This window comes from Balaenoptera musculus, chromosome 10 (genome assembly GCF_009873245.2).
Source record: "Balaenoptera musculus isolate JJ_BM4_2016_0621 chromosome 10, mBalMus1.pri.v3, whole genome shotgun sequence".
In the NCBI taxonomy this organism is placed as follows: domain Eukaryota; kingdom Metazoa; phylum Chordata; class Mammalia; order Artiodactyla; family Balaenopteridae; genus Balaenoptera; species Balaenoptera musculus.
Genome location: NC_045794.1, coordinates 26,189,237 through 26,202,852, shown reverse-complemented (window position 1 = coordinate 26,202,852; position 13,616 = coordinate 26,189,237). Strand labels below are relative to the sequence as shown.

General features: G+C 36.7%; 1 protein-coding gene across 3 annotated transcripts in view; it reads left to right on the top strand.

The window, feature by feature from the left end:
* The first annotated feature begins 249 nt into the window (after positions 1 to 249).
* Positions 250 to 13,616, top strand: part of IPO8 (importin 8) — a 68,147-nt gene continuing 54,780 nt past the window's right edge. The window contains exons 1-4 of one of the 3 annotated variants that reach the window (XM_036866658.1): positions 250 to 559; positions 5,659 to 5,740; positions 10,578 to 10,734; positions 13,288 to 13,446. In XM_036866658.1, the coding sequence (XP_036722553.1) occupies positions 476 to 559; positions 5,659 to 5,740; positions 10,578 to 10,734; positions 13,288 to 13,446 (482 nt within the window). In that variant the 5' untranslated portion in view covers positions 250 to 475. The remainder of the gene's footprint in view (positions 560 to 5,658; positions 5,741 to 10,577; positions 10,735 to 13,287; positions 13,447 to 13,616) is intronic. The other 2 variants (XM_036866659.1, XM_036866661.1) reach the window with 2 other exon arrangements.

The window sequence follows — 13,616 nt, the reverse complement described above, 5'->3', positions numbered from 1 at the left end:
AAAGAGACCTAGCTAGCTCGTTTCCGGATCTGCGAAGAGGCGGGAGGCTCTTTTCCGTATGGCAGCAAGACTGCCGCCTGCCGGAGCTAGTGAAACCGGTTTCCCTCCGGGAAAGAAGCCGAGACTACTTTCCGTACAGTAGCATGGTGGCCGCCAGCGGGGGCGGCCATAGCATCACGCCTGGGGGGAAGAGGCCGCCGTAAAGGAGGCGCCGCTTCCTCTTCTTACTTCTCCCGCCTCCCACCGGCTGTCGTAAAAGGGTGAATGGAGAGCGAGTTGTTGGGGGTAGAAAGGGAGGACAGGGGGCGCGGAGTCAGAGTGGCGCAGCAAGTGGCTGCAGGTGGCGACGGTGGCGGGGGGTGGGGAGTGAGGTAGTGCAAGGGTCGCGGAGGAGGCGGCTGAGAGGGTCAAAAGAAAAACTAAAGCTGCAGTCTGGCCTACTGGTCCGGGGGCCGCGGAGCCCCCGCCCGGGGAGATGGACCTCAACCGGATCATCCAGGCGCTGAAGGGCACCATCGACCCGAAGCTGCGGATTGCAGCTGAGAATGAACTCAACCAGGTAAGGAGCAGGCCTGCGGCGCCCCCCGCCGGCTCGCCGGACTCTCCCTCCTCGGCGCCCCTGATCTCCACCCCCACCCGGGCCCCGGGCCCCGGGCCCCGGGCCCCAGACCCCGACGCGTCTCTCGGCCGGTTCCACCCTCGCCCCAGCCCCCGCCCCGGGGTCCAGTGGCGCCGCACTCCCCGGATCTTTTCTCAACGGCTCACGCACCTGTTGGCCACCTTTGCATCTTTTCATGTCGTTTTCCTTCCCCAGTGCAGTTTGTTCAGCCTGCTTGGTCTGCAAAAAGAAGCTTTAGCAAGCTTTGCTAGTGTTTTAGGAATGTGATTTCTTTTCCTTAAGTACGCTGACTTGGTGGGAAAATTCACTTAAAATTCAAATCTGAGTTCAGCTTTTCTGCAGACCCAGCCCTTTTTAGGTGTTGCTGTGGGAAACCCTGCCCATCGCCTGCTTCTGTGGGGTTGGCAGCACCGTTTAGACACTGATTGGCAGAGTTTTGTTGGAGCGTTGGAGAAATGCTGTCGGGAGAGTGCTCTGGAAGAACAGGCAGTTTTTATGGTGGTAGTGCTTTGCGAAAGACACGCCGAGTAGTAAGTGTTTGTAGGGATTTCTTATAAACGGTAAAATGTGTGAGACTTTCTTTCATCCCCCATCCTCTATTCTTACTAACTAGCCTTGACCATGTTCCAGCGATACTACCGACATTTACAAATTTAATGATCCCAAACCCTAGCTTGTATTTAACTCCTCACCTGTAAGAATGAATCAGAGACCTCTCACTAAAAAGTACAAATTAAGGTCCACCCCCAGGATAGAGTGACAGCTGTTTGAGGTTGCAATAATCCTTAAAATGTAAAGGAATATACCTAAATTAGTGGCTCTCAAAGTGTTGCCCAGGATGAGCACCATCAACATCGTTTGGGAACTTGTTGGAAATGCAAATTATGGGGCTTCACTCTAGACTTAAAGAATTAGAAACTCTGGGGATGGGGCCCAGTTATGTTTTAATTAGCTAGCTAGGTGATTCTGTGCTTCCTAAAGTGTGAGAACGACCGTCCTAAGTAAATGTTTCTGTAGGAGTTCACTTAGGTTTTCCCTGGTTGTAGTTGACTTTAAAGTGCAGATATCCATTGTAAATCTCTGAAAGGGATTATTTTAATGGGAAATCTGGGTGGAGTAAGTGTGAATCCAGGATTTCCAAGAGATAAAAGGGAGAGTGAAAACACTGACTCTGGAGGGAAGGTTGAGTTGAACTGAAGCCCAAAGGGAATGCATCGGTGCTTCAAAGAGAAAAGGATTCTCACTCAGAATAGGGGAAAGTTAAAGTCAGTACCTGTCCCAGGCTTTGCAGAGCAAAAGTACTATATGTTGCTTGGCTAGAAGAGTAGTAATCCAGGCATTGGTTAGGAGGAACAAAGCAAGAGCTGAACTTGCAATCTACCAGTATGAACAGGGGAGTTGGCCTGTTTCTCTTCACAATGAGGCCAGATGTTATACTGATAGTGTTGACAGGGATCGTGTCTTTGCTATCATGTTGTACTACCCTGCCTCTGTTAGCCCACCCTTGCTTTGTTTCTGAGTCATCAGTATGTAAGTGCAGTTGAATTTATTGAAGTGGAAAAGGTAGGTAGGAAAGCCTACAGAACTACAAGAGACATTTAGGATCCATTTCTACCCTTTTCTTCGTGATATTTCAATCCAAATCCATTCCAACCTCACTCTGCCCTGCCCCATATCCACCCAACTCATCACAGACCACAATTTCCTCTGCAACTTCTAAAAGTAGCTTATTGCTATGTCACTCATTTAACATTTATATTTAGTATAATGCTTTGGATTGTAATATGCTCTAAGTATTTTTTTGAATTGTAAGTAGAAGACCAAAGTATAATGTCACATAACCTTTTAATAAAACATGGTTTTAATGTCGGATTTTGTATGCTTTATCCTTTACCACCACTGTAACCTCCTTTTTTGTTGAGTAAACAGGTGGGTAATCTACCATAAATGATTAGGGTCCAGCTCATTTAATATTTTAGTCTAGGTCCCCCCACGATAAACATTCTCTGCGTAGGAAATAGGGGCAGTTTCTACAGTGTACTGATTGATTTGTCAGTTGCCATTTAGAAGAGTAGGCAGTTTCAAATCATAACGGCCTGTGTTCCAAAGGACTGGCTCCTTGACTGCTATATCTGATATTGTTTCTCTGGAAAAAATGTGTTTTCAGTTTTATTGGAGGATATTAAGAATGGATCCTGTACACATTCATCATTGTCTTTAAACCCAGCAGTCCCTTTAGCAGCAGCATAGGGAAATAGGAATGGGTAGATATCTTTTTCCAGTAACTCATCCAGAAAGGTGTCTTCTTTTAATAAATCATGGCCTCAGAAGGGAAGATATTTACTTTCATTGCCACTCTTTGGAATTTCTCCTTTTCCATGCATCTGTATGTATCATTTTTATTGCCCTTTAAGAGAGTTTGCTTCTATGAATAACATATTTATCGGGTTATTTGCAGGCACTACTACAAGACTCTGCTCTCATGGACCTTACATTCTAGTGGGGGATACAGAAAAGTAAATAATACAATTTTAGGTTATAAGTGCTGTAGAGAGTAAAGCTCTAGAGAGAGTGTTGGGATGTATAAGTAGTGTGATCAGTCTCTGAAGAATGGCATTGAGCAGAGACCTAGATATTGTGAAGAAGTGAACCAGATGAAGAACTGGGAGAGGAAGAAAGGGAAGAGCAAGTTCAGTAAAGGCCTTCAACTTGGTGTGTTGGAGGACTGGAAAAGTTAATGTTGAGGGAGCAATGAGGCAGAGTGGGAAAACATCAGGTTTTTTGCTTTAAATGAATTGTCATAAAATGCAGAATTTAGCTAAGCAAGGAAAGTTTATTTTCAGAAAACTTCACAGGTATGAACCAAATATCCTCAAGAAATCATTGAGAGATAGTATTATTATTATTTTTTAGAAACTTGAAGCCCAGGGTAGAAAAAGAAATTGGATAAATATTTGTAAGGAAAGTAATATGAGAATATATCTGAATTTACCACTGAATGTTTTAGCTGATCAAATTAATGTTGATTGAATCAAGGCTGAAAGAAGACAAAAAGTTGCAGAAGTTCTCTGAAATGTCAAACAGTTGTAAAAAGAGGAGTTCCAAAATGTGTACAATGACAACAGTGTTGAAATAAAATCTCCGCTATAACTACTTCCAAATAAGTAGTATTAATCTAAGTGTAAAGGTTATTTTGTACTTATGTATAATAAGTAAACTATGTAGATTAGAACTAAACAATATATATGTTTCAATCATTGATTCACTACAGGATCTTACAGTATCTCAAAAGTTATAAACATGAGTTATTTTACAAGAATGTAAATGTAGAAGGTGAGACTGAGCTAAATCTGTTTTAATTTTGACTCCTGTAAACTGCTATTAAAAGAAATCTGTTTTCTTAAAAACTACTTTAAATTTCTGGTGGTTTCAATTTACTTTATACACAACAGATTTAAGATTTTGAGGTTTATACAGGATGAAAGGAAGAGCAATTATAAGATAATTTAAAATTTTACTGAAGGATATGGAAAGACTTGGAAAGCATAATGTTCCTGGATGGAAAGAAGCGATATTTTAAAGATGCCAGTTTTCTCCAAATTGTTGGTCAAACATTTATTTATTTATTTTTAATATGTATTTATTTGGTTGCACCGGGTCTTAGTTGTGGTAGGCGGGCTCCTTAGTTGCGGCACACAGGCTCCTTAGTTGTGGCATGTGAACTCTTAGTTGTGGCGTGCATGTGGGATCTAATTCTCTGACCAGAGATCGAACCCCTGCCCCCTGCATTGGGAGCATGGAGTCTTAACCACTGCGCCACCAGGGAAGTCCCTGAACATTTATCTTAATAAATGCTATTATAAATAATAGGAAAGGTGATAAATTTAAAAAATGGAGTGGTATACATAAACCTAGTGGTGTACTGAAAGGGATGAACCATAGATCCAGGCTCCTGGGAGGAGGTAAGCAGAAAAGACTCTCTGCATCATGGTCTGGTTTTACCCTCACTGAGTATGAGTCTTTTCTGGGAATGTCAGCGGGCAAGGCCAAGTGTGAGCTCTGGGAATGTGGCAGGCCTGTACTAGACAGGTACTAGGTCCAGGTACTAGACATCTGGAGGGTATATGATCAGAAGGAATAGGCTGCTCTCTATTTTTTTTTGCTTCTAAAGTTACCATGGCCAAACTCAGGAATAGGTCAAAGTAGAACATGTCTATGGGGAGAAATGGCCCAGGCAGCAGGCAGTTCATCAGCACAGGCTCACTTGGGCATTGTTAAGTTTAAAAGATGCTCTGGCAACAGAGAGCAGCTGGTGACGACAGCTCTCAACACTGTCTTGTGAAACACACTGTTCCAGTCTGGACTGGTTCCTCTCTATAGCTCATGCACAGCCATTGTCCATATTCTGTGTTGGATCTCTTGTTTTCTGTAGCCCATGTTTTCCTGTTTGTCAAAAATACCATAAACAAAATTGAAGCACAAATAAGCTGGAAACAAACACTTGCAATGTATAAGTCAAATAAAAATTTGAGATTAAATTCATAAAATATCTCCTAGAATTTATTAAGAATAAAACAAATATTCCACTTACAAAAGGGTGAGGGGAAAAAGGAATTTGTAGAAGAAAACAAATAGCCAACAAACAGGAAAAAAAATTCAAGCTAGAATAAATGTAATTTAAAATATGAATAAGGTTTAAAAGTTTTGAAGGAATGATAATGCTAATCCCTATATTAGATAGATGAACACACACGTATTCTACTCTTGGGAGTGTAAATTGCTACACCCTTTCCGGAGAGCATTTTGACAATATATGTCCAAAAAACATGAAAGTGTTCTTACTCATTTATTCATCAATTTATTCTAAGTAAATTTTTCTGACTTGGAGTATTTTAGTAATCTTCATTTGGCTTTGGAGAGTTTCTCTCACTTTAAAAGTGTTTCTTTTATTTGGACAGTAATGCATTCAGGAACAGGTGCTAACAGTTATTCATTTATATTGCCCTATTTTTTTATAAAATATTTCTTTGTAATTTCAGTCTTACAAGATTATCAATTTTGCCCCCAGTTTACTTCGGATTATAGTCTCTGACCATGTGGAATTCCCAGTACGCCAGGCAGGTGAGTTGGTTTTTTTATCCTTTATAAGTTTATTTACGGGTAAAAGTAGGACTAGCGTTTTATTTCATTTCTAAATATCTGCTTTCTTTGAAAACATAGGAAACACACGTGAAGTATTTCTAATGGCTTAAAAACTCCACTCTCTTTTTCCCTGGAAATTTAGAGGTCCATACTGAGCTCTTAAATCTCCCATAGCTTTTTCTTTCCTCTTCTCCCTTCTAGCTTCTAGCTACAGTTCCTTTTCTCTATAACCTTGTCATTTTTCCCTCTTAGCTTTCCCAGTTTTAATAGCTTTATCTCCCTAATTTTTAATGCTTCCTGGTGGCCTTGCCTTTGTGCCCATAGATAAAGGCCATGAATCTGTATATATTAATTTGGTTCCATTCATGCGTCAGATCATGGAGATAAGGTTTGCACAGGTGTTCTTAACCACATGATTGGGGAGCAGGACTTTTGTTATAAACATGAAACTTACTTTTGAGTCTGTGGGATCTTAGGGTAGTTCCCTGATGTTGTGTATTATTCTTCTTTTTGCTTTTTTAATGAACTGGTAATTAGAACCCAGAAGGTTAAAAAATGGAGAAAGTCTTGGAGTGTAATGAGTCCTGGAAAGAGAATAATTTCATGATAAAAGGGGTAAAATGATAATAGCTAATTAAAAAATATGTAATTGAAGAGACTTAAAGAATTATGTAGGTGATATGTACTAATAAATAATTTGGGCAATATAGAAAAATAGAAACAAAAAAGTAGAAAAAAATTACCTGACATTCATCACTCAGAAATGACCATCATTAACATTGGGTGAACATTAGTCTTTGCATGTGTTCAAGTAGAAGGATAGATGAACAATATAGAAATGGGATTATACTATACATGCTGATAAAAGTATTTAGTTTTACTTGAACATAACAGAATAAAAAAGTCGGGAACCATTAAGTTTTGGAAAAATATGTATGATTTTCTAAATGATCCATTTGTGGTTAAGAAAAACCTATGGAAAAACATTCACGGTGGAATTATTTTTTTACTTTAATAAGGTTTATAAGACTTCTATGTAAGTTTTTTGAAACCACAATTCTCAATTTAATCTTTGTTTTATAAAATAGGGCTGTTTTGAAACCACATTTTGCTAAGTGGAACCTATTTTAATAACCTAAGTGTGTATAGCACCATTGTGAATTTCCCATAAAGCTTTGTAGAAACAGTATTTTTAAATATCTTAAAGCAATTTATTAAATTAATATGTCTTCTTTATATGACATATAAACATTACAAAAATACAGTTTATATTATTAGATTGCTCTTAATCCCACCCCCAAAGATACCTACCATCAACTTTGGTGCATGGTTCTCTAATTCTTTTTTTTTCTGTAGATAAGCTGGTTTTAAAAAGTAACAAAAATCTGTTTGTATTACACATGCTATTTTATAATTTCCTTTTTTTTCATTTAACCTTATACCCTTGGGGGATCATTCCATGTCAGTGCATGTACATATACTTCATTCTTTGTAAAAATTATTCAATATTTCTTTGAATTAGAACTGCCATAGTTTATTTAAGCAATCTGATATTAGTGGACATTTCCTTTATTGTCCCTTTTTGTTGTTTTTGATAGAGGTAATGCTGAAATGAACATCCTTGGACACATATCTCTGGATGCTCGTGCGGATAGTTTCACAGAATAAATTTTAACAAATGGAAGTGCTAGGTCAATGTTACTAACAATATTAACATTTAGAATTTTGAATCTTATCACCAAGTTGCATTTACTTGCTTTTTCTATCAACAGTGCATTAGAATGCTGGGTTCCCCATGTCCTCACCAACTGTATACAACTTTAAATCTTAATAACTTAGGTAATTAAGTTTTGATATAAAATGTAAATAGCATTTAAAGGCAATTTTTTCTTCACAGTTTATGTAGATTTCAAATCTGTTAGCCACATGACAGGGTTTGTCTTGGTGGTTGATCATGTCCTAATTTATTAGGACAGCTTTCTACTTTAGAGCATCCATTTTGTTATACAGTCTGAAATATACTGTGTAGACTTCTACATTATCACCTAAATTTAAGTGCCATTTATAAATTTTCTGTTCTATTTAATCTATTATTAAAATACAAATGCTCCAAGAATCTGATGGTGACACCCAGACAGATAATTTATCATTTTAGCATGACATTTTAAGAAGAATGATATGATCTTTGATTAAAAAATATCAGCCTGTATAAAGCTGTAAAAAATTATGCTAATATTAAGTGGAAATACTTAGTTCTGCAAAATATTCAGTTCTTGATTATTTTGTTTGTGGGCGATTCTAAAATATTCTTGCTATTATCAAGCAAGCTCATTAGTGAATGTCCTTTATTACCTTACTGTGAAGAAATAGGAAATAAATGTAATATTTTGATATTGGCAAGCCAAACAAAATAAATTTGGATGTTTGCTTCACTGTTTTCCTTTTGATTGGTAAGCTTAATAGCATTATTAAGGTTAACCTCAGTGTTCCAGAATACAAAACCTAGAAATAAACAGAAAGTTGCCTCTGATCAGTCCAGAAGCACTTCAAGAAGCTCTTTTGTTAAAACTAATGTGTCTTATTTGTAGGATACTCAGAATCTATTTAATCTTGTTTTAGATATAATATATACACTTTGTTACCTTATTTCCTAGCCTTTAACAGATTAAAGTAATAACAAGGGAGAGAAGGAGAGAGGGGCTACCAAATTACTATGAAAAATGGAAAAGCTTAAAAACATCAACTCAAAAAGCACAGCATTCTGCTTCACAGAGTTTAATGGCATCCTTTCCCCTTTGAGGTTATGGAACCCAGTTGATCTGTGTAGTGGTGGCTCTGGGTCCAGAGGATAGAGCGTATGTGATGATTCATTGTGTTTGAGAAGGGGAGAAGCGTGTGTATGTTTTAAAACTAATTTCAAACTTAAGATGCTTGAAATTGTAAGTGGATTCTGCAGAAAAGCAAATTTTAATACTTAATTTCTTTATGAAGGAATTAAGATATTTGTATTTTCTTAGCTCTGGCAAATGTTAGATACTTGAATTAAATGATTAAAGGGAGATTTTTAGATTATTGGTACAGTTTCAGTTATTTTTGGTATTTTTCCTTCATTATCTTTAGTAATCCATGATTATCCATGAGAATAATTAATATTCTCTTTTCAAATTATTCATTAAGTTCAATTTTATTTTAACTAATTGCAGATTTATTCCAACATATACAAATTTGTCAGTGTGCCTTTTATATAGGCCATCTCTTGTGATGTCCCATAATAAAAATATTTTTAGTTATAAAATTAATAGCATTTAATGACTGAATTATGAGTAAGTCCATGATTTTACCATGTCTGTATCTTTGCTTCTGAAAGTTGTTTTTTATTTTCAAGACTAGTTCTGTAGGGATGAAAATGGTGTGTATAATATATTGATTTTTTGATTTTTCTTTTTGCAAAGATTAATCTCATGAAATCAGTCTGAACTGCTGACAGGTTGGACCATATTCTTAGATCATTTATTCATTTTTTTCAACAGTTTATGTATTTTTATTGCTGATGACTGTAATATTAAAAAATAAATATACTGGGACAAACGATGGTACTTAGTCCAGAGCCTGTGTGATCTGAATTAAAAAAAGACAAAAACCCAAACTATCTCACATATAGACACATTTTCTCCCTCTCTCTCCCTCCCTCCCTCCCTCCCTTTCACTCTCTCAAATAATTTTTGTTTTTATCCTAAAAAATGGAAATCCTAGGTGAAATTGTCTTTTTCAGACCTGTGTTGAATCAAAACTAATGAAAGAGGAGCTTGTAGGATGTCAGGTTTATAATTTCATTGGGTTTCTGTTGTATTATAGCCAATGTAGAACATGGTGGTTTATTCTCTGTGGTATAATGCTTTTACGAGCCAATTTAGTTTATGTTAAAATTGAGATGAAGGGAGGATTGGGTGGGGGGGAGAAGGGAGAGGAGAAACTTAAGGGAAGAAAGTTATAATGCTTTGCAGATCATCTCTCTTTATTCATATATATTATGTATATGTAAGAATATGACACTATAAGTATTAATTTACATTCAGTGCTCAGCTGGGATGGTTAGAAAACTTCACATCCCCTATCAAAATTCTGTAGCAGTATGTTAGCTTCTTTCAGAAGTCTTTTGTTAAATGTTGATGATGATTAAAAAGAATAGGAATAGAATCATTGATTATGTATTTTGATAGAAATAAACAGGTAAGAAATTTCCTGAGATTTTCCAAAAATATTTGAAAGCTGATGTCCTTTTCTTTATTGTTATATTTGCAAGTGGCAAATATTTCAAAAGGGTTAGATAAAAATTACCAATACTACAGGTATTTCAAAACGGTAGTGCGGGATAATAGCCAGTGAAAGAAAAACAAAAAAAGCAATCTACATGAAGGACTGTAGAATTTCATGTGTTGTCAGTTCAGTATTAGGCATTATGAACAGTATGACTCTTACAGTCTCAAAGTACATTTAGTAGAGTTTCATTTAGACCATCTTATATTTAGTCTAAGGATGCATACTTGAGTCCCTGGATCATTTTTCTGTCATGTAAATTCTGGAAGCTTGATTTAATGAGATGTTTCCTGCTTAGGCTTGCTTTACTAGCTAAAGAGAAACTTTAAATTCTTATCCATTTTCCCTTCCCCACTTGGCTATTTATAACTGTAAGATTTTCCATTTTTGCTGGGTATCATGTTTAGCGTTGAAGGGTTTAGCCTTTCATGCTCTGTAAAGCTGAATGAAAGCCATCTTTTTGATACTGCTACTTTAGCATTTTTTTTCTCTGACTTAGCTGCCATTTACTTGAAGAACATGGTGACCCAGTACTGGCCGGACCGAGAACCTCCACCAGGAGAAGCAATATTTCCATTTAACATTCATGAAAATGATCGCCAGCAAATACGTGATAATATTGTGGAAGGAATAATTCGGTCTCCAGATTTAGTGAGGTACATTATACTATTTCTGTATGCTTAGTAGGAAGCCCAAAATATATGAATGGGGGAGGTTGGATTTAATCATCAGCCTCAAGTTTGTTTTTTAAAAGAGATAAAGTAATGAAGATGGGCACTCAAAGAGTACAGTTTTAGTTATTTGTTTTTGCATTTGTAATTCTTTGCCTCAAAATATTTTGGAAAAAAAAATTTAGTTTCTATAAGTTGCCACAAAAAGAGTTGAGGCAAAAATCTAACTAAAATTGTTGTATAGATCCTTGCTATGTGAATAACCTGTGTTCTTAGTTATGAGCTCTTGACTTTTTACCATCTGCTTTTCTTTTCCCTGATACAGGGAAATTGACTTATGGGGGTTTTAACCTACCAGTTTTTGTAACACTTTACGTATCTTTTTGTTCATTTTTATGAACTGAGCTTCTTTTCTTTTGAAGAAGACAGGATAGAGAAAATATAAACTAGAAGAATTGTCTCTGGTTTTTCAAATTTAGATTAGATGCTATAAAGCAGCACTGTCCAATAGAACTTTCTGCAGTGATGGAAATCTTTTATATCCACACTGTCTGATATTTAGCCATGTGGCGTAGAAGCCAACTGAGTACTTGAAATGTGGCTAGTGTAACTGAGGAACCGAATTTTTAAGTTAATTTTGATTAAATTACAGTGTGTGCATGTAGCTGGTACCTGCCCTCAGTGGACAGCAGAGGTGTAGGTCAAAAAAATAATGCAGTCTTAAAACAGGAGAAACAAATTCTTTTCACCATGAGCAAGTGATTAGGTTTCTTTTGAACATGTGGGAGGGAAATAGATGAAATTGAGGTAGGGGAATGAAATTATTTAACTTCAAGAGATTAGATGTAACCTTATCCCTGAGTGTATAATGTACATCGGCATAAGCAGAAGAAAGGGAAGAAGGTGTGAGGATAACAGTGAGGAAGGTGGACAAACATTGAACACCTCTTTGTGCAGTTGTTTGGGTAAGAGGAGAAAATAGGGGTATTGATGAAAGAAAATCATCATTCTCATTGGTTGCCCAAATGCCATCTGGTACTGGCTTCCCTGTGGTACCATCATGTGTCCACTTCTTGTCAAAATCTTTACATTTTCAAATCTCTCTGAATCTTGCAAGCAATGCTTCTACACATTAATATATGAAAGGATGGCTGTTCATAAACATCCTTTGCTTGGCTTGGAATTGAGAAAGGATTAAGAGGGTCAACCTGAAGATGAAATTAAAAAAAATGAAAAGTTTCAGTTTTATTGAATACAAATATGACCTATTTGTTGTTTCGGAACAGCTGCTGGTGGCACAAGAGGTTATCTTTATTATGAGACAGTTCTTTGTGGCTTTGCTTCTTTTATGTCCTGAAGGCTTAACTGTAACTACTCTTAAAGAAATATTCTCAAAGTTTATTTAAGAGTATTGCAAATGATCTTTTGCAATTAGATTTGGAAAAGATCCTTTGCAAGGGAAAGGCATTATTTGTTTGTTTCATTTCAGTGAAATCAAGTTATTGGCTGTCTTGGCGCTGTGGAATCCTAATTTAGCTAGATTCACTCTCCAACCATTTGCAAGTGACCATGTAAGGACATACTAATAGTTGGTAGAAGAGAAATTTTTTTCCCCTCACTTTCTTGTCAATCCCAATTACAGTTGGATCCAATTGAGGAAATGATTACTGACCTAAGTGTTATGAGATCACATCTTTCATAGCTTCACTTTGTGGTTTCATTAAAGAGATTTCTTCTTTTTTTTTTTTTTATGTCTTTCCTGTTGCTTTTTTCTTTATTTCTTTGGAAATAGCTCTTAGCATTCCTCTTCAGGAATTGCCAGCTAATGCTTGTTACTTCATACAAAAATTAGGATCTCAGGAAGCAGTGATAGGTGCAAAATACTGTGTGACTTGGAACTGATGATGAATGGTTCCAGGTTTTGGCTCACAGAGATGTTTCCCACTGTTATGTAGACCTCCATTTTACTTACTTTGACCATTTTTAGGCTAAGTTTGTCCAGTTGAAATGATAAAATACTTTTTTGGTTTGTTTCCCCCTTAGGATATGATAACCAAAATACAAAATATAACAAGCTGGGAAATTTTACAGAGCTGGGGTGGATTCATTGTCTTTTTTTTGGAAAATTTTTAATGAATTTATTTTAAGTTTTTTTTTTTTTTTTTTGGTGTGGACCATTTTTAAAGTGTTTATTGAATTTGTTACAATATTGCCTCTGTTTTACGTTTTGGTTTTTTGGCCACAGGGCATGTGGGATCTTAGCTCCCCGACCAGGGATCAAACCCACACCCCCTGCATTGGAAGGCGAAGTCTTAACCACTGGACCACCAGGGAAGTCCCTGAATTTATTTTTAAATTCTTTATAGGACTTTATAGGTTTTTCTTTATAGGACTGCTCTTTTTCCCTCCACCCCAGATAAATATCTATATAATGTAGGTAAATAGAAATCAGAGTGTTTTTATGTACAATATTAGAGGTCTTTGAAGCCTGATATTTATAACTACTTAGATTTTGGACTTTTTTCCCCCACTTTATAGAGTCCAGTTAACAATGTGTCTCCGTGCCATCATTAAATACGATTTCCCTGGTCACTGGCCAGCGGTAGTCGACAAGATAGACTATTACTTGCAATCACAGAGCAGTGGAAGCTGGCTTGGCAGTTTATTATGTCTGTATCAACTGGTGAAGACATATGAGTAAGTTGATTTCTATTGGCTGAAGATACCAGCCTCCTGTTACTTAGAAAGAATTGCATTGCATAGAGGGGTCTGCTATGGGTGTTCTACAGAATCAGGTTAGTTTGGGAAATGTTGGATTAAACACAGTTAAACATGTTTATTTACTACAGTTTTTCAAAGAATCTTTA